We start from the raw sequence: 25,794 nt of genomic DNA on the forward strand, positions 1-25,794 counted from the left end.
GCATTTTTCCTGAGCAGGAAACAAAATTTCACAGCTGCACACTGGTCTCTTAAATCGGCTATCACAAAAAAATGAGGCTTGAGTAAAACTGCTTTTATGGAAAATAAAAACACAGTGACCAGAGAGAACCTTCCCAAGTGATGTCACTGGGTGCACTAACTCAGCGCGGGTTTCTCCATGCTCACCTGGTAGGAAAAATGCGTACTCTGCCTTGAAGAGTTGCTATGAATAGATACAGACTTGATAGTAGTGAGGTTTTCTTTTTTGTTTGTTTTTAGGGTTATGGTGGTGAGAAATGGAGAGCTAATAATTATGAATACAAGAGTAAAGAAAATGTTCCAAAATCCATTGTGGTGATGACTGTACAACCCTTTTAAATACATTTAAACTATTGAGACAAAACACAGTATTCTATACAGATAACCCATCCTCTCAAACAGCGAAATGTAAATGCTAGTTTGGAAATACACAATGTATGTTTGAAGGGGATTCACAAAGTTCTTGGGGCAATTCTGTTTTCTTTGAAATCAAATTTTACACAGAATTTTGGAGGCCCCATTCATCTCTCTAATAAAAAATGGCATGACAATTCACCAAGAATTTTACAAGTTTTTCCTAAAATTATTTACTTGAGTAATTATTCTAACTGTCATCATTGCTTACTAATGATGTGTTAAAGTACTCTTTAATGTTCATGTGGTGTAGATTTTAATGGAAACAGAGAATGTTATCTTGGAAAAATTGTTCAAAGCTAGTGATTAAAAGAATGAACTAGAAAGAGAAGAAGCAAGAAAGGAAGCAAAGAAAGAAAAACTGTAGGACTGGGGTCAGTTTTAAAGTGCATAATTTGCGGGCCTGTTTGTACTAGCATATGAAAAAGATTGTGAGCTTGAACTCATTTTTGTATAGCAATTTTGAACCATTTTATGAGTTATTTCATTTCTACTTGCATATATGAATAATAGGCGTCAAGCAGTCTTTTGAAGTCAGCACATTAGAGCTCTATCTACAGTTATTTTAGTGCTTTAAATCCTCTTGTAAAAACTCAAAAATACAGTGCTATTTGTAGCATCATTTGTTTATCAGACATAGAAAATGTTTTGTGTACCATGGAAGATAAATTTTTTTTCCAGAGCTCTAATTTTAATTGAAAAATAAATGTAGGAAAATTAAATACAACTAAAAGTATATGTATGTTTATGTATATTCATGAAAATATAAATTAAAAGCTAGTGGAACTTTTCTATGAACTTTTGGGTCACAGATATTTACATATATATATAAATTATAGTAAAAATTCAAGATTACTATAGCTATAAGAATATGTAACTTTATAAGCATATGACACGATGTAGAAATATAGCAAAATATGGGGAAGAAATTGAGTGTAACAATTCAAAAAATCAAAAGATCTACATTTAATTACTTATCTAAATGATCTTGAAAAAAGCACTGTACATTTACAACTGTCTGTTTTAATTTAATAATCCTTCTTCCCAAGATGGGGACATGATAGATATTCCTTTTGATAGTGTAGAGGCCAACATTAGCTCAGTTTTTATATTTGTTTGGTGAAATTTAGTGCTCCATTTTGAATTTGATTTAAAAAACAACAACATCATGTGAAGTAAATATTTGTTTCTTATATATAGTTAATTCTCTGGTGAACCCAAGCACTAAATAGAAAAATCAGCAGTCTTAGCACAATGTGAGTGAAAAGTTTAAGGACATCTATGAGAAAGAGAGAAAGACAACTTAATGCCCTTACATTAGGATCAATGCAGATATTGGAACAGGCTCTTACTCTGTTGTTACCTTGCTTGATATTTACATAGTTTGCAGCCTTCATTTCATTGATTTGTTAAAACAAGTTATAATTTCTCAGCCAAAATGGATTACTCAAACTGTCATAATCTAGGTATTAATTATAAACCAGTATTGTAATCATTTTAGTTGTGTTAGGATAAAACACACTCACAGTGGTTGAAACCTCATCCTAAGCAAGTAGAGGGTGAATGTTGCATTCAAGTTGAATTGTGGCACAAGATGGGTCCAAAAGCCATCATAAGTTTAGAGTTGTCTGAATATTAGAGGTCAATCAAGAAATACAAACCATCAAAATTAAATGAGAAAAATAATGTAATAATAAGCAGGAAGTGATTCAGAACCTAGGATTGAGGAGGGGGAAAAGGAGAATAAGGAGGAAGAGTGGAGGAGGAGGCAGAAGAGGAGGAGAAAACCTGAACAATAGAAGGCAAGATGCTTCATCAGGAGTATATCTAAGGATATTGTGTGCGTCTGAGCCTGCAGAAACAAATCCATATACAAGAGCAATTGTACATTAAGAAAACATCCCAACCCAGTCCAATCTAAGGTCATACGTCTGATATTAGCCCATATGTATGATACCCATTTATAAAGTCCTCTTCAAACTCTCAAAATACGTGCATTGATGCCGAATGCAGGACGATCTCAGGCCAATGTGTAGAAAGTGTTTGGATCCAGTGGTGTTATAAGCATCTCAGTGTTGGCAGGGTCTCTATGTGGCTTCTCCGCCTTCAGATGTCTGGTTGCATCAGGGTAGGTCCATGTGGCTTCTCCAACTCAGAGCACTAGTGTCTTTCGACATGTCTTGTCAACTGCAATGTCTCCCAGGGAGTGGCAGAGAGAGAAATGTCTCCTGCCTCCAAGGAGGAAGTACCAGATTTCCCATAATTCCCAGGAGAAGGTCAGGCCCACACAGAGGCCTTATTGGCTATGATCTGATTGACAAGCTAGACTCCTCTCCACCCTTCAATTAACCCCACATGCGTTTATTCGCCAGGTTGGCACAATAAACTAACTCACCAGGTGATTGACTCAAGAAAGAGCAGCCCCCCAAACTAAAGATAAATATTTCTAATCTCTTGTGCCCACTCTCCATGTTTATTTTTAGAATAAAGAAGACATGAAAATGAGTCAAAATAATAGCCTAAGACATTGCTAATAAATATTCTCATATAAGTGTGATTCAAATAGTCTTTTCTCTTTGCATACTAATTGACTTTTATGTAATAAATTGCAGAATTTGGGAAATTAACTAGATTTCTATTTTAAACTATTTCACTATAACACTTCTTGGCAGAAAATTGAAAGGTTGGTGGTTTGAACCACCAACCGTACCACAGAAAAAAAAAGATTTGTTGCTCTATAAAGATGACAGCCTTGGAAACCGCATGGCTTTCCATGATCATATCATAGAGTGTCAATGTGCATTGGAATTGACTGTGCAGTACATGCTTTTATGAGTTAACTGTAAAACTGCCCTGCCCAACTATCCTTGATTTGGAAATGGTAAAACACATTTATTTCCAATAATTTTGCTTCCTATTTCTTCTAAATATATAAATTAGATACATTAGCTCTCTCCATTTCATCCCCAGTACCAAGAGCAGTCGCCCCGTAAAACATAGATAAACCAGTTGCCCTACAGTTGATTCTTTCTCACGGTGATCTCAGGAATGTCACAATAGAACTGACTCCATAGTGATTTTCAGAGATGTATTTCTCTAACGTTAGGAATAGGTTGACCTTTTAATGAGCCGCTGAATGATTTAATTATCTCAACATCCATACACCCCAGCGATAGCCCGGTAAATGCTGTCTCATAATTTCTGGAAAGAAGGAAATAATCATGAAGGAAAGAAAGAGCTTTTCTAAACAAGAAAATAATGAATTTAAAATATTAACTGCAACTACTGACTCCCCATTTAGGATGCTACAATTTGACTCTTTAAAAAATATATATTCATTGAATATTGTAAAACCTGTAGAAAACTTTAAAATATTTTAGCTATACACTCTTCAACTAGTTTTAGTCCTCATTAATATTTTGTCATATTTGCATGATCATTTTAATTTCTTCTTAGGTTTTTTTTCAGGAAATACTTAATAGTAATATGTAGAAATCATGACATTTCGCCCATAAATATTTAACCTGTATATTTTAAGAATAGTTATTTTCCCATATAAGCACAAAAATAAAATATGCAAGATAATTAAGTTGATTGTAATGATATGCAATACACATAGTTATTTTTCAAAATGTATCAACTATTATTAATATTATTCTTCATAACTATTGTTATAGTTTAAACCAAGATCCATTCAAGTTTGATATATTCTATTTGGTTGTTTTGATAGTTAAGGTTTATTGTACCAACCTGGCTGGCTGGTAAACACATGTAGGATTAACTGAAGGGCAGAGAGATAAATGGCTCAGGGAGCCTTGCCTTCCAGTTGTGGAAAATCTTGTTCTCTGATGGTTGGACCAGGGTGCGACTGCCTTAGCCAGTTCCCTGTTTCAGCTGGGAAGGCTCACTTCCTGCAGGACATGCCTGAAGAGAAGCCACATGGACCCACCTGATACAGCCCTAGGTGCTGGAACAGCCGTATGGAGACCCCGGCCAGCGCTAAGATGCTTACAGATTCACTGATTCAGCTTTCCTCCTGCATTTGGCATCATTGCGTGTGTTTTGTGAGTTTGAGGAGGACCTTGTAGATTGTTTTCAGATATATGGGCTAATATCGAACTTATGGGCTTGGACTAGATGGGGTTGGGATGCTTTCTTAATGTACACTTAAATTTTATATAAAGCTCTCTCTTATAAACATAAATTTCTTTGGATTTGTTTCTCTAGTCTACCCAGACTAACACAGTTGTTATGTTTCTTTCATTTAGAATTCACCTATCATATTTATGACATAAATGCTGACATTTTATACAGTTCATACTTTATAAGGTAGAAATATGGATAGTGTTATTAGTCATTTTAGCAGTATAGCCTGGGAATATATCCATATTGGTTCAGAGAGAAGCATATCATTTTTGTTGCATTATAATGCTCCATCCTGTGACGACATTGGAGTTAATCAATCTCCATGGCAGAGTCAAATTAACTCCAATATTTTGCCATTATATAATGTATCTGGAAATAGTATAACAATTTGAAGAGCTATTCAGCATACATCGCTGGGAGGATGACTCTTGAATCAAAGAGCAAGTGTGTTTAATTTTGTCAGATAAAACCAACATTCCACAACAGGGTTGCAGCAATCAGAGAGCTCAGGACATGCTCGGGTGACCATTATGCACAATCAAGGAATCACTGTTTTAAAACACGAACATCTACATTTTTTGGAGTGTTAATTCTTTTGCCAAGAAAAGAGAAAACACCATAGTAATATATACATGCTAACATAACTGATGCCATGTGTTCAGCCTGGCATGGGTGGTTTATGATAGACTTTCTGAAACCCATACTCAACTACAAAACCTGGTCTAGAAACATCTAACACTTCTTAAAACTGGTTTCACCAGCTAGGGAGAACACTTTTCTTTCCCATTACTATTTATGATTGGACTTTGCAGTCTTAATTATAGTGAGCGTGAACTTGATCCTGCATCTCTGTTTAAAACTACTCTAGAGAAATTCATACCATACCACTTGCAAAATGATTGCTTTGTAAAACGTTTGCCTTCCTTTTCTGAGAATATTTTCCCTTCACAGTTAGGGACGTGAGCACTGAGCAGATAAATCTCTTTCATTTCACAGTGTCATTCTACCTATGTACCAGTGTGATGTTATCACTACTGTAATATTATTGAGTACTGCATCCTATCGCCGAATGGGATATGCATACAAGTAGAAGCAATTTCTAGATGAGAAAGTTGTGCTGGAGCTCAGGTTTCATTTTCCATGCACCATCTTCCTCCGGTTAGTAAGAATTTAAAATAGAAATGGACAGTTCAGCTAACTGGTAATTAGCATATCAGTGAACCAGATTTTTTCAGCAGTCCACAACTTCATGGACACTTGCCTTAGTTGCTTCTGAGACAGCCATCTGTGGGATTTCAGCTCAGAAAAATGCATTTTAAAATCAACAGGACCTTCTTCAGTGTGGAAATTAGGTTATGTGATACGTCTTTGTATATCTCATAGACTTTTGAAAATAGTCTGTTCCACATGAATCAAGAATCTTGAGAATGCAATCTTCACTACTGACTTCGAGCAAACTGACCCCTGGACAAATCCTCAGATAGCTTTGCCCCGGGGTCAAAAGCAGTGCGTTGAATGGAGAGACGCCTTGAGATCTTACAAGACAAGTACCTTTCCTGAGAAAAGCCTCAGGGCCAATAGGCTCAGGAATCATATTTGCAACATTGTTGTGCTAGGATGCTCCTCTCCATTCCTCGGTGCCCTGCTTTCATTAATTAAAGGTCATAGCCTGTTGACTCAAAATGAGAAAAAGTTGTTGCATCTTTCTCCTCTCTTTTACATATATCCCATATACTAATGCAGCTGGAAAACGAACCCTTCCCTATCCGATCACCCATTGTTTCTAGTTCATCTTCCACATCAGGGGACAGGCTTATGTTTTCAAAGTTCGAGTTAATTATGCATATCTTTGTTGACAATAAACCAGCAAAGAGGTAACACTTTGTCTAGACTCCTGATGGTTTAATGAAACCTCTGCGGAACACATTCAAGTGCTGCTATATATAAAAGCTGTTGTATGCAGGTAGGTTGACTTGAATCTTGAGGAGATGGAGTGTGAGATACTATTTGGGGTGGTGGAGCACTGGGGTGTAGTGGTTACACGAAGGGTTGAGATATGCTAGGCCAGCAGTTTGAAACTACTTCTGCAAAGTTAGACTCTCAGAAACCCACAGAGGCAGTTTAACTTTCTCCTTATAGGGTTCCTGTGAGTCGGCCCTGGTTCGATGGCAGTGGTTTTGGTTTGGGGGTTTGATGGTGAAGATACAATGGCATCACTCTGCCCAGTCTCTCTACAACAAAGAGAAAAAAAAAATCCCTAACATATAAACTGTTGACGATTCTGGAACTCATGGCATCAAGTCAAAGAAAGGCGATTTGGATTAAACACTTATTGGGAAAATACCGAAGGGAAATGCTGAGAAGGGAGGGAGGTGCTGACTCAGAGCCGCCGTTCCTAGAGGCAGAAGGCAACCCACTCGGGTGAGGAGAAGAATTTCCCGGAACTCTCCCTTGGATTAAGACATTTGAATGGCTCCAGAGGAGCCTGGATTATGAACCAGGTCTAAAAGTGTAAAATGCAGGCAAGGGATTGAGAATTCCCGAGGCACAGGTGAACGTAGTTTGAGGAGGGGGCTGTGAATGGGACAAACAATGCGTCAGCGGTGAGCTATGGGTCTGTGGGGCTTAGCAGAGGATGGGTTAGAGACTCTAGTCTCCTGCCACCTCAGTGGGATTGGGCTCAACGTGGATCATCCAACAGTCGCCAGACTGGCCCCTGATAAAGTCCCAGTGGCTCTGGAGTCTTCTAGCCCAGAAGTTTGCTAAAACACCTCCTGTTTTCTTTTTACATTTCGTCTTCCTTTTTGTTTATTTTTCCTCATTTTCCCTTCTTCCTTTATATTTATCCATTTGCTTCTCAACCTTTCCTCTTCCCTCTCTTTTTCTCCCTCCTCTACCCCATTTATTAGGAGACAAACTGTTTTCCCACTCGTTGACCACACCTGCCATTAATCCCAACCAACATCCCACACAAATCTTCCCAATGGCCAAGCTGCATCAGGTCAACTGACAACTGATGATTTAGTTTGTCTCAGTGTTTGTCATGTTTGTTCAGCTTCTTCTCAAAAGCAAAACTAAATGCTCACTACCACTGAGTCCATTTCAACTCACCGTGACCCTGAAGCATGCGACAGAATGGCCCCTGTAGGTTCCTGCAACCAGAACAGAAGCCCTCATCTGTGTCCCCACAGGTGCTCTGGGATGATTGACACTGTTGTTAGCAGTCAATGCAGAACCAGCTCTCTGAAACTCAGGCTTCCGGATCATCACCCTTCTTTGCTGCGTTGGTTTCTTCTACTTTTGTTATCCCGTGTCGTGTCGGGAGAGCCGGTCTGCCTCCTTGGCCATCTTGCCACAAGCCCTATATGTAGAGTGGTTTATACTTATTCAAATGTGTTAGAAGAAGAACATTCTTAATAGAACATTAAGCAGTGAAGTTTCTTAGTCATGACATTGCAGTTTCAACATACGGAAACCCGCTAGAGGTAGTTCAAGCAGTGAGAGGGTTTAAAGACAATAAAGCTAATCTCGTGCTGCCTCTGACCTAAAGACATGAGATAGAGATGGTGCCCATGCAGGGCTGCACGGTTCTTTCATCCGTAATCTTTGCCTCGTGGCTTCTCCACATCGACAAATGTGCTCCAGCATCCTTCCTCACTCTCCCTCGGCCTTGATTAGCACAAACAGCAACTAAGCGATCTCCACACCTCTTGGTTTCGATTTTGAGTGACAGGGGCTCAGTGAGGAATCTCAGCGTGCTATCCAGTTTCAATGTGCCTTGGCTGGTTCTTGGTTGTAATCTTCTCGGACCAGGAAGCAGGAGGGGGCGATATTGCACTACTGCAGGTCGTCTTGCCCTCTCAGGAACACTAGCTGGTGGGTATATTCAGTGAGATAAATAATACAATTTAATGGGACAGGCACAAGGTCTCACATATCGAATACAAGTACCTCCTGGGAGTGTTTCTAGAATTTAGAGGAGACGCTGAGGGTGGCCGTCTGTATGTCAAGTTTAATTTGTGTGTGTTTATATATGAACTGAAAACCAAGTGCAAGAGAGATTTGTCAAGCAACAAAGGCAAAAGCTATAAGCTAGTAAACATCAATAAGTAACTATCTTGAACACCTTTGGTTAGAGAAAATAATTTAATTGTTGATCATCAACATGCCTTTGATTGTAGAAGCTAATTTAATTAGAATATAATCTTTTTTTACTTCAAAGTCCTATTATTCTCTCAGATTTTCAATTGCATGATAGAATTCCAATGTTACACATGTAATAAATCTACCTTAATTCATAAACTATTTTAATTAGCTTATACAATGTCAAAAAGAATCCTTGTTTAATTTTTGTATACATGATGAAGGGAAAATATTAATTGGATTGTTCTTGATGTTGTTTTGGAAATACTAAGTGAAAATAACAATTAGACTAAAAACTTCCTAATGTAGACTTTTCTAAAGAAAATGTGTATGATAATTCTAAAATATAAAGGAATGACTTTATCTCTATTATCATTCAGAGGGTAGCATTAAAGTTTGCTGGTTCCATGTCAGAGCAATAATATTTAAACTCTAGTAATAGAGAAGCCCCTAACTTTATCCCCAATTCCCTGATTACATTTTATACAATCCCAATAAAAAGGGAATTTTAAATGACTGATACCCCAAATCAGACCCGCTGACATTGAGTTGATTCCAACTCACACATCCCTCCAGAGGGTTTCTGAGGTTTTGCAAATCGGTCTGGGAACAGATAGCCTTGTCTTGCTCCTGAGTAAATGAATGATGGGCTGTTCCATTTTGAAAACTTCTTTAAAATTTCTAAATTCCATCATTGTGTTACTCGCCACAATAAAAATGCAATGGGTCGTGACACAAAACCAAGGTTGACTCTGCAGTTGAAGGACATGGCTCTGGTGTTCTTAAAATCCTTTTTGTTCTTTTGGAGTAAAGTTCAAAAACATCATTTAAATAGCTATCACGAGTCAGAGTAAGTCTTATTTTTAAGATCTAAAAAATACAATAAAATAAATGTTTTAAGATGTCAGAGTGTGTTAACAATTGCTGTGCTTTAAAATGTAGGGATGATTGGAGCCATACCTCTGTAAGCACAGTGTTCTATCACTGTCTAGACAACTCCCGGGGTGACTTTTGATTTATGTGAGGCAAGTTTACCAACAATACTCACATTTCTTACTATCCCCAACTGTACAAAACATATATGTATCTATATTTAGAAAAAAGTCAGTTTCCCGTATCTGATAAAAACCTCCATTTCCTGGAAAAGCTGGACGATCTGAATAAAGGACTGTGTGTATAATAGGACGCTTTCAAGAAACACATTTTTCCTTCATGAAATAATAGTTAAATTTAACTTATAATTACAGGTAGTAGTTGGGATATTGTTTTATCTTCATTTTTGTTTCTCTCTGAGAGGGTAGTGAATATAACGTTACTCAGCAAACAAATGAAGAATAGAATTATAACCATAGTTTAATTTTACCTTTATGCTTTGGAATAAAAAAAATAAAACTTAAAGCACAGAAAAGAACAAGAGAAAAGATTTGGACTGCATCCCGGTAGGATTGAAGCAGTGGACAGAATTGAGTGGTCTCCACCAGTCGCTTGTGGATTCGATGGTAAAGCACTATATTGGCTCCCTAACCAGCTGCACAGTTCAGCATAAGGGCCCATGCTTTCAGGTTAGAGGAGTTGCTAAGTGGATGCCAGGGGATTCTGGGAAATCAGAGGAAAATACTGAACACAATGGAATAAACAGGATCTCAAAGCACCTTCCTTTTGTAGCATTTTGGGTGGGTCACAGATTTCTCGGGTTTCTAAGTGCAAAGGGCAGAAACAATCAAACATAAAATTATCCGACTTCTATTTAGAAAGGTTAGCATAACTCTAATTATAATAAAAATCATACTAATTCAAAATTTGAATATTGTCATCACAACTCATGTACCTTTTACAAATATCAAAATTCATCTATGCTAAAAATCTGAAAAACGGTTCTCAATGAAAAGAATTTAGGGGGCGGGTTGACAACGAAATGCAATGTAAGATGCTGCGTTGGATTATGGCTCAAACATGTATTATTTCTCAATATATTTTATGTTGTTTTTGTTGGGTGCCATTGAGTCAGTTCAGAATTCTGTCTTGTTTGGCTCCACAATCAACACGCTTGGAAGCAGCACTCCAGAAATCAAACGATGCATTTCATTGGCTCAATCTGCTATCCAAGATCTCTACAGTGTGGAAATCAATGCAAGCCTGTGACTTCGAGGACTAAAGTGTGTGTGCAATCTCCTTCTCAATGGTCTCTATGCGTGTGACAGTAGAAGAAGGAAGACTGTGCAGAGGCGGTGCATTTGAATGATTGTGCTGGTGAGTCATGTTGAAAGCACCATGCCAAAGGGACAGACTAATAAGGCCAAGGTGCTCCGGAGAGGCAAGGATGGCGAGACTTGGCTTAATGCTTTGGACAAGTGGGCAGGGAAGACCAGTACCTGGAGAAGAACACCGTGCTTGGTCAAGTAGAAGGGCATCGAAGAAGAGGAAGACCTTCAACAGGATGGCATGTCACAGTGACTGCAACAATGTCCCCAAGTACAGGAACAATTGTGAGGCTCGTGCAGGACCAGGTGTGCTCTTTTTTGGTTGTTTCTATAGTCTATATATACACTTACCTACTTACTATAATGAACATTAGTGATAAACAGAAAAAGTTCAAATAAAGCCTATTAATGTAAAAAGTATTGTTTTGATAATTCACTGTGGTCACGCAAGAAAATATCTGTGTTCTCTGGGATACATGTTGAAATATTTAGATATAAATGATTATGGGACCTAAAAATTGACTGTAATATGGTTCAGAAATAAATGAAAAAACACGTGGGGCAAAAAGTTAGCAACTGGTGGATCTAGCTGAACGTTATAGAAGTTTATTGTCTTATTTTACAACACTTTCCAATATCTTTTTTCAAATAAAGATTAAGTAAAAAAGACATGATATATTATGATTCTGAGATTAATTAGCCAGGCTGGCTTTGAGCTTTTTCAATTAAAATAAAAAATTGCCTCTTGTGTCTTACAAATACATAATTATGATGGTCAGTGAGACAATGAATGATATTCACTTTGTAAGATATAGAGAATTACTTTATGAAACAGAAGAAAGCACATTTTTACACAGCTACATTTATATCACAAATTAAATTTGGCTAGATATTGAATAATTAAAAGCTTTAGCATATGTTTATTAATTACAGTGCAGCTATTTTAATTAAAGAATGCCCACAAAATTAAGCTTATCTCCATATCATTAGGAAAGATATTTTAAACTAAAATCAAACAATATCAATAACAATCAAATAAAAATATGTGTAATTATGTAGCTGTAGACTCAACATTTGTAGCTTTATTGCTATTGTCCAAAATAATTTTTTTCTAATACTTGCAACTTATTTAGAATTAAACAGAATTCATTTTGTAGTCTAGGAAATTATTTGCATCTAAGAAATGTTATTTTTAAGCCCCGCTGGGCATCAGCGTTGGAGGTACTAGGACACATTGTTATGATTTCTCCTTACTAAGGACCACCTCACATAAGCATAAGCCTCCTATTCGTTTGGTTTTCCACTATATTAAAAGAGAAAATTTGCGATGAACTATATATTTACACATGTTTGCATATTTTACCTGGAACTTACTCAGAAAGGGGATTAAAGAAAAAGAAAAAGGAAAACTTACTCAATGATTTCATCATAAGTTGGAATAAATACGAGTCACTGGCATCAGTTTTGCAATTGTAGGTCAATTAAGGAGGCCTGAGGGCACGCTGGTTCAAACCCTGGACTAGGTCCAAAGGGGAGAGCAGAGACTGTTCCCATGAAGATTTAAAAAACTCCAGACACTGACATAGGGTCGATTAAATTTGAATTAACTTGGTGGCAGTCGGTTTGATTTGATGGATCACTTTAAAAAGCAGAACACACACACACACACAAATTGAGAGCATAGATTTTCTAATGTAGTTCACTATGTATTTTACTCTTTTCCTTTATCTATATTTCTCAAATAGCATCATCAAACATTGCTAGTACTGTAATGTACACCAAATCAATGACATTGTCTGCATTCTTCTTTTTAACATTCTAAAATGGTTGATCCAGCCACCAACTCAATCCTTTATAACCCAGACATTCTTCTCCCTTATACTTCTTTTTATGTCTATATTATATCTTTGACCATAAAAATCTAACCTCATTTGTTCTTCTTTCTCCAACAATATACCTGCAAAAAGTGGTTGTTTTGACTTTCTTTTTGTTATTTTCTTTTTGGAAATCTTAATATGATTTAGAGAAATATCTCTTCATAGACTCATCTCTCCTCTTAAATACTAAGTAGATGGTCTAAATGCCTGCTTTATACCTTTTTGTGCATAGTGTTGCATAGTGTTCACTTTCCAAGTTGAAATTCAAACTATAATTACTCAAGCTCCTCTTCAAATCAGAGAATTGGGTCCAAGAGTAAAATTATTAAAGGAGTAGCATTATGGCATGAGGAGAGAAAGGGAACTGAGAGATGAGCCAGTCAGGGTGCAGTATAGCACCAATGAACCACACAACTTTCCTCTAGTTCTTTGGTGCTTCCTTCACCCACTATCAAGACCTCAGGTCTATCTTACAAATCGGATTAGATCAGAACATGCACACTGCTACAGATAAGAGCCAGCAAACAGGGAATCCAGGATAGATAAACCCCTGAGGGCCAACAAGGAGAGTAGAGATACCAGGAGGATTAAGGGAGGGTGAGGGGAGAAAGGGGGAATCGACCACAAGAATCAATCTAGAACCCTCTCTCAGGGGAATGAATAATGGAAAAGTGGGTGAGCCACAACGGAGGATGATGTAAGATATGGAAAAAATAATCTATAATTTATCAAAGGTTCATGATGGAGGGTGGGTGAGGGTAGGAGGGGGACGAAATGGGGAGCGGATATCAGGAACTCAAGTGGTAAGAGAATGTTTTGAAAAATGATAGCACCGTATGTGCAAATGTGCTTGACACAGTGTGGGAATGTATGGATTGTGATAAGAGATGTAAGTGCTTCCAATAAAAGAATTTAAAAAAAAACAGGTCGCGGTCTTCAGAAAGTCAAAAAGAAACAGGGTAGTCCTTCTAGAAGAAACCTTTGGGGTAAATGCTAACAAAATAGATTTACAAATGAAAAAAGAAGATACCCAGGAGAGTGTCAGGAGGAGGGGAAGAAGCAGGAGAGAGAGGGACACTGTGTGCATGTACTGTGATGTTTCATCTGACAATAGAACAGAATGTCGCCTGTCCTTTAATGCATTCTTGACCCTAATAGAAGGCTCTTCTTCATCTGAAGGGAATTGCTTGGACAATCGTTTTTAAATTATTGTGATAAATTAATCTTGCAAGATCATTTGGGGAATCACATATCATAGTGACACTTGGCTCATGCTATCACATGACAGTATGCATTGGTGTATAAAATGTTGTTGGTCTCCCACAGCAGAAGGAATGGAATTAAAGTTTAAATAAGCCCTTTCTAAGTTATCCCTTTCTATTAGATAGTGCTTAAATGTCGAGAACACCAACGAAAAACTAATTCTATAGGTTTCTAACATCAAATCTGCTATACACCAGCTGATGTTAATATTGCTCAGTCATTGTAAATCAGATTATTCTGGAAGTTGCATTTACATGAAGGCAGACTGGTCTTCTATTTATCAATTTAATTTAACCCAATGCATAGTTAACCTTGTTAAGATATTGTCAGGTTAATTGAAATTGACTTGTGTCGTCTAACTGTGGCGATTACTAATACTGGACACCCACGTGTCAAAGGCTCACGTGAACCGTTGGCAGAGTGCCACCTCAGAAAGTTGGTTGACTACAAGGCTGACATTTCTTTTGACCCTTTTTCTCAAAATATATTGAGAACATAGAAGACTGTATTGATTGTGATTTATGGAATTCTGTGGTTTGGGAATATTTGAGAGGATTAGGGATTGGTTTTCTGAGAAGTTCTTTTCATTTCCATAGCTACAAACATCACAGTCCGTTCTCCATCTGCCTAATGCCATTCCAGGTTGGCTACTCATAGCACCACTGGGCCCCACGTAATAGCTTTCATGGGGGACGAACATTACCAGCCATTTGAAAAGCAGGTTGAAGAGAAAGCCTGATAGCTCACGTGACCTGGCCTGGTGACTTGGCTCCCTAATGAAGGCTCCACTAAATGGTCTCCCAGCTGTCTCCTGTGCTTCACGTTGCCCTGACTCTCTAAGGCCTACAGAAACCTTCTTCTAATACAAAAATAAACCCACCGTAATCACTGATTTTACCGATTTTTTTACAGTTGTTGTTTAACCTGCTCCCTTATGCCCTGCAATATTCATTAGCAGATTTCTCTGTTTATGAGTGATATTATATGGAAATGGTTATGGGAAGCTAGCAGATGCAACCACTGAAATAAATTAGAACAAAAAGTTCTTTCTTTTTTTTTTTCTCTTACAGATGGTTTCATCAAATATGCTTCCCCGCCTTCCACTTTAACATTTAGTTTTGTTTCAACAGAAAACTTTTCTTCACTGACTACGGGCATGTGGCCAAAGTAGAGCGCTGTGACATGGACGGGGTGAACAGAACGAGGATAATTGAGTCCAAGACAGAGCAACCGGTCGCCCTGGCCCTGGACCTCATCAGCAAACTGGTTTACTGGGTAGATCTTTACCTGGACTGTGTGGAAGTGGTGGACTACCATGGAAAAAACAGACACATTATCATCCAAGGCAGACATGTACGTATAATATTTTTTAAAAACATATAGATCATAAAAGATTTTTAAAATTTAAATCATTTTATTAGGGCTTATACAATGGTTTTATGTAGTGAATGAGACACAAACTTTCAATGTTGAATGTTTCTTATGAAGTTAAACTGAAATGAGTCATAAAAATTTGTAAAATTGTTTTTAAGAGACAGCGTGCTTTTCAGATTGCATTCACAGCCTCGGATCACGCTTCTTCCCCTCTATTAGAAATGACACAAACAAACAAAAAAACAACTAAACATGAACACAAAAAAAGGAAATAACAAGAATATAAAAAGTTTATGTAGGAAGTACGACTGTTATGGCAGGAACGCCTATTGGCCTATGTGCCATCACTGCTGTTATTGGTCGATGCGGTTGAGCTGCTTCAAGTTGACAATGATCCTGTGCACCTTATGCGACACTGCCTCACAGTGACCGCTCTGCTGGAGTCCATTGTTGCAGCCACCAGCTAATCAGCTTCAATGAGGATCCTCCTCTTTTTTACTGACCATCAGTAACATCAAACATAATGTCTTCCTCCGGGGATTGGTCCAAGCTAATGGCACGTGCAATTTACACCAGGGAAATCTCATCATCCTCCCGTCCGATGAACTCTCTGGCTGTCCTTCTTCAAGACGTGTGCGCATAATCTGGCAGTCCTTGGTATGTTCACTATCCTTTACCAATGTCATAATTCAGAAGCATCAATTCTTCTTAGGGCTTCCTTACTTATTAGGAAGCTTAGTCCTGAAGGTGGTATCTTTAGAGTTTAATATTTTAAAGACATATTTTGTATCAGATTTGCCCAATGTAATATATTGTTTGATTTCCTTATTGCTGCTTCTAAGGCATCAATTGTGTATCCATATTAAAAGTTAAACTTGACAAGTTTGATATTTTTCCATTTATCATGATGTTTCTTATTCATCCATGTGGGAATTTTTGTTTTCTTTCTGTTGATGTATAATCAATACTGATGTTCTCTGACTTTCCTCAGTAAGTATTTCATGTCCTCTTCACTTTCAGCAAGTCAGGTGTGCTATCCACCTGTCATGGACTGTAAGTGAGTCTTCCTCTGATCTTGATGACATGTTCTCTTCTTCATGAAATCCAGAGTCTTGGATTATCAGCTCAGCATATAGATTGAATACAAGAGGAATGAGTCAGTCTCAACACACACCTATCTTGATTATAAACCATGTAGCAGAACTATGTTTTCTTCCAACAGTTGGACCTGACTTTTTGAACCAGTTCTGCATGAGTTCAATGGAGTGTTCTGGAATTGACATTCTTTCTCTAATTGTTATGATCCACACAGTCCCATGAATTTGCATAGTCAATAAAACACAAGTGAACATCATTTATGGTATGATCTCCTTTTATCCAAGATTTGTTCGTCATCAGCATGATATCCCTCATCCTAAATTCTCTTCTGAATCCAGCTTGACTTCATGTCAGCTCCCTATTTATGTACAGCTGCATCCGCTTTTATTATATTCAACACTGTTTTACTTAAGTGTGATATCAACAATGTTGCTTGATAATTTCTTTATTTCATTCAATGTGTTTCTTTGTAATGGGAAAAATATCCTCCTTTGACAATAGATTGGCCAGGTACCTCTTTCAAATGTCTTAGCACACAGATGGGTGAGCACTTCCAGGGTTGGCCTGTTGGCTGATGCATTTCAATTGTTTTTATGTCAATTCCTGGAGCCGTGTCCTCTACCAATGCTTTAAATGCTGCTGGAAATGATTCTTTCCACTCAAGTAATCATCTGCTGCCCTCAGAAATGATTGAATGGCAGCCATTATTTTGCAGAGTGAATCTATTTATTCCTTTGATATTTCCTGTATCATTCCATATCTTTCCCATAAATTCTTTCAATATTTCAATTCAAGGTCTGACATTTTCCTTTAGTTCTTCAATCTTGAGAAATGCCAGACATAAATTTCACTTTAATCCTAGTCTTCTCTCATTTCATTGTGTTTATTTACTTTGTCTTCTCAGCTGCCCTTTGAACGATTTTCTCCAGGTCTTTTACTTTATCACTTCTTCCATTCACATTAGCTACTCTGCATTCAAGGACAAGTTTAGTAGTCTCATCTACCATTCACTTTGATCTTTTCTTTCTATCCTCTGCTTTCCTTTTTCCATGTATGATGTCCTAGGTTAATGTTCAAATCATTGAATCTGTTTTGATATGATCTCTAGGTTTAGGTGGGATAAACATAATGTTTTATGTTGGCGTCTGTAGACTTGTTTTAATTTTGTTCTGCTCCATCTCCAGTTTGTCTATGAGCTGTTGATCTGTGCTGCATAAGCAGCTTGGCCTCCTCTGACTGACGCTATGGCTAATATCCCCCTTGTCTCTTACCACTGATGCAGGGAATTTGATTCGGGGTATTCCACCAAGTGAGGTCAATGCGTATGTCACCGTTTATATATTAAAAAATGTTTAAGTATACATCATTGGTCTTACAAAATTCTATCGTTTTTGGTATCACCTTGTGGATCCTTCGCTGTTTCCAAGGTTCACAGTCAAAGCCCCATTAGTCCTCAGTGTGTCTTGATTGTATGCTGATTAATTTCAGACTGCCGTGATTGGTAAAAATGTTCAATTCTCCTAGGCATTACTGGCTGGTTCATAAATGTGTGTAATAGTCGTGTTAACTGGTCTTCCCTGTAGGTAAGTGACACTGTCTTATCACTCGCAGTGCTGTGTGTCAGAATAGATCTCGAAATGTTCTCAGCGATGAGTGTAATTCCCTTCCTCGTTGATTTATAATTTCCAGCATTGGGACTGTCTGATTCCAAATGGCCAATACCACTCCATTTTAGCTCATTGATGTTTAGAATTTTGATCTTCAGGAATTTCATTTTACTTCATACAGCTTTATATTTTCTTAGAGTAATACTTTATGCAGTCAAGATTTTAGTTATTAATGCATGTGTGCCGGTGTTTCTTTCTGTTTTGTGGTATTTCCAAAATGGCCAGTGAAGGCTCCAAATGCTTACTCCCTCCACAGGGTAAATGTCAACTGTACTTTGAGGAGAGAGCTCTTTCCCAGGCATAGGTTTAATGCTTTCCTGTCTAAAAGGCTCCAGCCCTATATCAGCAGTGTTCTATTATTCATAAGTTTTCACCTCCACTCATCTGTCAGTTCCTGTGATGCTGGGAGCCATATCACTCGAATGTGCATTCCAGGTACTAGCCCTGTCATCTACAGTGAATCATTTGGGCCGAACTAAGGTCAGAAGACTATGAAAAAAGGACCTGGCTATCTACTTCTGAAAAGGCTGGCCAATGACCTACTTACCCAAAACCAATTTAAAAAGTGCCTTCATAAGGAACGGAACTATTATTATCTGTTCCATGTGGCATGGGAGATATTTTGCTAACAAAAGCAAATGCCTGCTTACAAAAACATCCTTATTACTTTAATACTTTGGATTAACTTCGCCTTCTGATGCCTTCAAGTACTTAGTAATTCTGTTAAAGTCATTGAGGTCAAAACTCTCCTCATTTCATACTTTTTGTCCTTTAGGAATCAAAAATTTTCAACAAAGAGCTGTTAGTAAGTACCCAAGTAATATCATATATTTAAGTGGAATTAGAATTTTATTACTGTTGCACTGTGTCAAATTCAGGTACATGGTTTTCATTCTATGGAGCTGAAATATAGAGATCTCTTTCCTTTCCTATGTAAGTCATCCTCAATCTAACCTGAAACCCATTAACATTGAGTCAATTTTGTTTCACTTATATTCTGAATTCTCTCTTAAAGTTACCTCTTCTTATGAATTGTAATGTGATGTTTTCTCTTTCCTTAACAAATAATCAGGTATACTAATCTACCTGGTTTAAAAATGTGCCCAATAATATATGTGTCCATAATCACTCATCTCTTTCCTTTAACTGCCTTAATCACCTTCGTTGTTTGTTAATTTTCTTTGCTGGAAGGTAGGGATAGGTAATGAGCATTAGATGACTTCGACTATGAAAAACTACTGTGACCATCCTTCCTTTACACGTGATTAAAAAATAAAAACTGCCAATGTTGAAACAATGAAGAAAAGTTGAACAAAATTTCTTTTTTTAAACTGATTACTAAAAATATTTTCAGTGTCTAAAATTGTAATATCTACTCTTTTTTATTCTTGTTGCCTGCCTTTTCTTAGTTCCATGCACACATAATTATTTGGAAACAAAGTAATCCAACAGAGACAGTATTGTTATGTATTCGGGCTGTACACAAGAATTGACTTCCAAGTGCTTCTTACTATGAGCCCCATGGGTGACGCTTGCTGGTTGCCTAGATTCCAGTATCACAGGGACTCACACCTGCACTGTGGCGATCTGACAGATGAATGATAGATTTTAACATGAACAACCCCCACACCCTTTAACTGCTATCACTCATCGCTGGGCTTGACTTGGTGACAGAGGATGTGGGTCAAAAAGAGAACCTTAAATCCACTGTTTTTCCTTTAGTAGCTTCTCCTACAGGAGGAGCAAAGCTAATACAATTAAGTAATGCATAGCAAAGATGAGACAAATGAAATCTTGTAATAAGATTCCCAACTGCAGAATTGACAGATGCCGGGGTACTGGGGTCCTCAGCAGTTGAACTGGTCCCTTTGAATGACTTTGCAATTGTGGAAGATAGGCAGACAGTGCGGCACCAGGGCCAAGGGGTTCCTCATCCCTTCCAGGACTAAAAGCATGAAGGCATTTTCCAATGAGAATGTATACTGAGGTTTATAGATCTTTCAAAAGGCATACACATCATACAGCAAACATTACATAGTAAATGGGTAATATCTTCAGCAGGTAGCATAATAAACCAGCAATGAGGTGAGTCATCACCTTGATCTAATGCCTCTGGGCCCTCTGCAGGGGGTTCCTACATTTTATGGTGGGTTTACTTATAGACCAGGACTGCTCTTATCGACAGATCACCTCCAGAACATGGAATAGACTTACTGGTGAATGGTTCATCTTATATAGTAGCTCCTTAAGGACAGTTGCATTATGGGGGTTATTGCAAGGACTGTGTTCAGTCCTAAGAATGTGTATGAAGATTGACCTATGTCTCATAGCCGTGAGTGTCTTCCCCCACTGGAGTTGGCTTTCCAGATGTGTAATTATGAGCACCGAGGATTTAGCCGCATTACAGGCTCTTCCAGTCCCTCAGGTGCCACAGACAGGATTTTCTAATTAACTTTGTTCTACAGATAAGTGTACAGTCAAATCATGCATCCATTCTCCAGTTCTCCTAGGTATATATGTATCTATAAATATAAATACCCACTCCATATATAATGCGTATAGGTGCATACTCAAATATACATATATGCATATGCATACACATATACATGCACACATATATTATATATCACAAGGCAATGACAAATGCTCTTTCATCAAATTCTCTACAGCAAATCAATGGAGAGTTCCAAATACCGTGGACTAGAACCATTTAAAATGAAATAAAAAATGAAGAATGCCCAAAGGCAGTGCCCCTAGCTTGTGATATTGAATTCGGAAATATCAGTAACTCATTCTTTCTTCTCTTCTGATCTTCTGGAAGCCCTATGTGACTCCAAGACTTCCATTCTCCACCACTAACCCCGAGACCTCTGCCAAGGAATAGCTTTAGATGGTTAGCTTGATTGCTATACATAGCAATAAAGCATCATCTTTCCGAAAGGAAACATTCCCATTTTACATTGTATATAAGCATTAGAAAGAATATGCTTGCTAAGTAAAACACGGATAGATTCTTTACCATTTTCACAAATCTGTAATGACACACTGCTCTCCAGACTGCAGCGAACAGTGGTCTAAATGCATCTCTTCGTAAAGATGGGGCTTGGTGCTTCTGAGACACCTCTCGAAGGAGAGTTCTTACACACAGAGCTACATCACAGCCCACGACTACATGCGCAAGAACTTCATAAACACATCTAGAATAATTCATACCAGAGTGTTCAGAAATAACTGCTGGTTGTGTTTTCCCAGCGAAATACAAATAAAATAATTTCACATACATTTAGAGAATTTTTTTAAATCTATCTCTTGTATAATTCTAACTTGTTCAAAGAAAAATGGAATTATAGAATTATTAAATTCCTCCAAGGAAAATAAATGTTATGTTTTTTAAACAACTACTATTGCCATAAGGCTCTGTAGTGTTGCAGTCTGTTAAGCGTTGGACTGCTAATCCCACTGTGGCTGATCCAAACCACCCAAGACGGAAGCTCTCTGAAATCTAAGGGAGCAGCCCTGCTTTGTCCTATAGGGTCACTGTTTGCTGAAATCAACTTGATGGAAACAGGGCTTTTCCCTAGGAGACAAGAATCACTCTTTCCTTAAAGTTGACATAATTAAAAATGAGCATAATTTAAAATGATTGTTATTTTTTCCCTCTTTGTAGGTCAGACATCTTTATGGTATAACGGTATTTGAAAACTATTTGTATGCAACAAATTCTGATAATTACAATATCCTAAGGATAAACCGATTTAATAGCACTGATATGCATTCATTCATTACAATGGAAAATGCACGAGGAATACGAATATATCAAAAAAGAACTCAACCAACAGGTAAGCCTTCTTTAAGCCTTCAATCATAATGGCAGGCTGAATGGAAATGTAGTCCCTTGTGCTTTTGTGTGGTGTTAATATGGGCAAGGCATAAATGATCAGCTTTGATATCAAACGTGTACATATCTGCCTGATAAAAAGGAATAGAGTTCCTTCCATAAATCTAAGTGAAAAATCATTCAATTCCTAGTGAATCACTTCTACAACAATATAATAGCAACAATGGCTAGCTTTTGATTTAGGAAAGAGCTTTTAGTCATGATCTATGTAGACAGGAACTCAACTGATAAGATTTTTTTTTCATTTTAGGGTACAGATTTAAAACAGTTTGTCTCTTACAGTATTTGCTTAGTGTTTACAATAATCACTAGGTTCTTCTGGCTCAACTTTATGGTTGCTTTATATCATATTTCATTAAAATATTTTAACAAGGGCACTGCAATATTTCTAAACATCTCTAAAATAAAAACACATTATATTTCACGATCGCTTACAGAGATGCTGCTTTTACAATACAGTCTACCTCCATCATAGTTACAGGAATATAACATACAATGAATACCATCTTAAATTTACATCCTCTATGTATGTCTCAAATTAAAACTAACCTAGTCTAGTAAAATCTTTAAATAGATCCAATTGAATTAACACATATTTTTAATATGTGTATAACAAATCCAACTTTGGAATTCAGTGGTTAATCTTATTTAAATTTGATATGAAGATATACTAGTTAATCAAATATTTATTGAGCATCTCCTATGTACCAGGAATAAGTCCATACATACTGAGAATACAGAAGGTAATTAAACAGACACCTATTATTTTGATTTATTAAATTTACATTTTAATGAAGAAAATATAATACTTACATTACCCATCATCAGTTGCCTCAGAGTCGACTCTGGCTCACAATGATTCCATCTATCTCAGAGTAGATCTGTCCTCCGTAGGATTTTTAAAGGTTGACTTTTCAGAAAGGATCACCAGGTTTTTGTTTCAAGGAGCCTCTAGGAGAAATGGAACCCTCAACCATCAACTGTATGGTTAAATTCAAGTGCGTTAATCATTTGTAGCATGCAGTACTTCTAAATGCATTCACACATACATATGTGATTAAAGAAAGAAAAATAGTAAGGAAGAATAGCATTGGAAAGTAGTATTATGGAGAAAAAAAGAAGGAATCTGAGAAATATCAAGGAAGGGGTGCAAAGGACAGCGACATTAGAGGAAGCCTAATTGAGAAGATGATATTAAATGAAGATGAAGTGATTCAAAGAAAGAAACATTTTTCTATTTAGAGAAATAGCAGGTAAAGAAGAGAACAAACACATAGGGCCTATAGAATGGGAACGTCGAGATTAGTCAAGGAAAAGAAAGAGGACCTGTCGTCTTAGCAGGAGGCAGAGACGCAGATATGAGGTGAAGAAGTGAGAGACAGTAAGTAAGTGAGAGGACCCGATGCAGTACTGTAAAACATCCGTGTTTACTTTTAGTGAGGTTAGGAGTTCTTTGAGCAGATGAGTCTCATGATATTGTGAACATTTTGAAAGATCTTCATGACAATTGATTTTGGGATCAGTGAGGAAGGATTAAAGAGGAAGGTGATTTGGATTAAAGAGAATCATAAAATGTGCTGTATCATTAAAGGAAGTGGTTAGTTTTGAAGACAGAAACAACTTCTTGATGATATGGTGGGTGGCCAAGAAGGAATCAAAGATAATGTCAATGTTTTAGCCTGAGCAACTTCCGTAATGGAGTGCTCTTGAGATAAGAAAGAATTAGGGAAGATAAAATGAGCTTGATTTTTACAGAGTATATCATATGTGTATTATAAACCCCAGTGAAACTATGTTAGATATCTGTACATAAAGTGTGTGAAATTTGGGGAGCAAGTGCACACTGGAAATAGCAATCTGGGAGCCATTGTCAGCCATGGACATGTTGAGGATATTTAAAGCCATGGGAAAGTGAAGCATCCGAGTGATGGAGACAGGGGCATTCCCAAAATAAGAAAAGGAGATGAGAAGGTACCAGAAAGACAGCTTCAGAAGCTTGATCAACTCAATAGCCCATTAAACTTAATAGTGCAGAAGTGATTAGGATCTTCCAAGAGTGATTTTACCGGAGTAAAAGTCTGAGGAGAACAAGTTTGAGAGAACCAGGGAAGAAAATGGTTGGCGAAAATGAGCAGAGAAACGCCGAGAAGCAGAGATACGCTGAGAAGCAGTGCAGGTGATGAGAGAAATGAGCAGCTTGAAGGACTGCTGTGGCAATTTGAGTGAGAAGGTTTCTTTTATTTTTCCAAGATGGGGGAACATTTAAAAGGGTCTGCTAATGGGAATAAATCAATCACAAGAGTAAAAGCGATGGTAAAGTCAGAAAGTAAAATGCTGTGAGTAGCTGAGAGATGTGAGCCAGTCAATGAATGGGGGAAGGTGACCATCGAAGGCATCGCTCCTGGTGGAGAAGAGTGAATCAAATGTATCGCGAGCAACCATCTGCTCACTTCGAAACTAGGACTCTAAGCATAATGAGGAGCAATCTTTAGAAGTGTAGCCTGTTTATTATTGAGAGAAAATTTCCAGACCACTCATCATAATTTAAAATCACTGGGGATCTAAAGTAAACAATAATAAATACGGCTAAAATTCTTCCTGGCATTATTTGATCTTCAGACTTTTCCCGTTGACCTGTCTCGCATTTTAGCATTCTATCTGTATTGTACATTTCCTTCCTCAGATCTTAAATGCATGAAGCTTCCTTTGACTCTTCCACAACACACAACGTCTTCTTTTGACAATTGCTCAAACACACGCAGACACATATACATTTTATTTTTATGCTAGCGTTCTTGCAATAGCAACAGAATTAAAGCTATTTTTATATACACATACATATAGTTATATATATTACATGTGCATCATAGTGTATGCATATGTGTGTATCCATACACACACAACATGTTAGCATTTATCAACAGTGTAAAGATCCTTGCTGAATTAGGTTCCTAGATGATGCATTGAATTTAAAAGGAAAAGAAAAAGAATTTGGAATAATAGTAATTCTCTGTTAAACTACCTAAACAGATACTTTTACATTACATTTTATGATTGTAAGAAATGCAATATTTTTTTAAATAGCAAAAGAGGCACATACCAAAATTCCACATGATTTGTTTTGCTTACATATGAGCATTCTAAATGAATATACAAGTATTTCCATTCTCAGAACATTCTAAAAGCATAGCATTAATAGGATGTTGGTGAATTCCTTCCTCTTCTCTGAGTTTATACTAGGTTCAATAGGACTACGGTACTAAAGAGTTGGGCATAAAAATTTTGGCGTGGATTCGTCTCCTTGCACTATAAAAGTGTCAGCATACTGATGCATGTAGTTATCTCATCTTCCGAGAATCTCAAGCCTGCTGTTTGTCATTTGTTGCAGTCAGAAGCCAGGCATGTGAAGTGGATCCATATGGTATGCCAGGGGGGTGTTCACACATCTGTCTCCTGAGTAGCAGTTACAAAACACGGACCTGTCGCTGCAGGACGGGCTTCAACTTGGGAAGTGATGGCAGATCCTGCAAAAGTACGTTGTTAAAAATCAAACATTTCGCCGGCAGCTACTGCTGCCGAGGAGGTTTTCTCGTGTTAATTAGCAGCAACCACGTCAGTATTAACATGAAACTTCATCAGGTGTACTTGGCCAGCAAATATGTACCAGCCATTTTT

General features: G+C 37.4%; 1 protein-coding gene across 1 annotated transcript in view; it reads left to right on the forward strand.

The window, feature by feature from the left end:
- The window catches only part of LRP1B (LDL receptor related protein 1B), a 1,653,255-nt gene that overhangs the window by 779,428 nt on the left and 848,033 nt on the right, over window positions 1–25,794 (forward strand). Inside the window, exons 8-10 of the mRNA XM_075529151.1 lie at window positions 15,213–15,435; window positions 21,889–22,060; window positions 25,508–25,651. Of these exons, the coding sequence (XP_075385266.1) occupies window positions 15,213–15,435; window positions 21,889–22,060; window positions 25,508–25,651 (539 nt within the window). The remainder of the gene's footprint in view (window positions 1–15,212; window positions 15,436–21,888; window positions 22,061–25,507; window positions 25,652–25,794) is intronic.

This window comes from Tenrec ecaudatus, chromosome 13 (genome assembly GCF_050624435.1).
Source record: "Tenrec ecaudatus isolate mTenEca1 chromosome 13, mTenEca1.hap1, whole genome shotgun sequence".
Taxonomy (NCBI): Eukaryota; Metazoa; Chordata; class Mammalia; order Afrosoricida; family Tenrecidae; genus Tenrec; species Tenrec ecaudatus.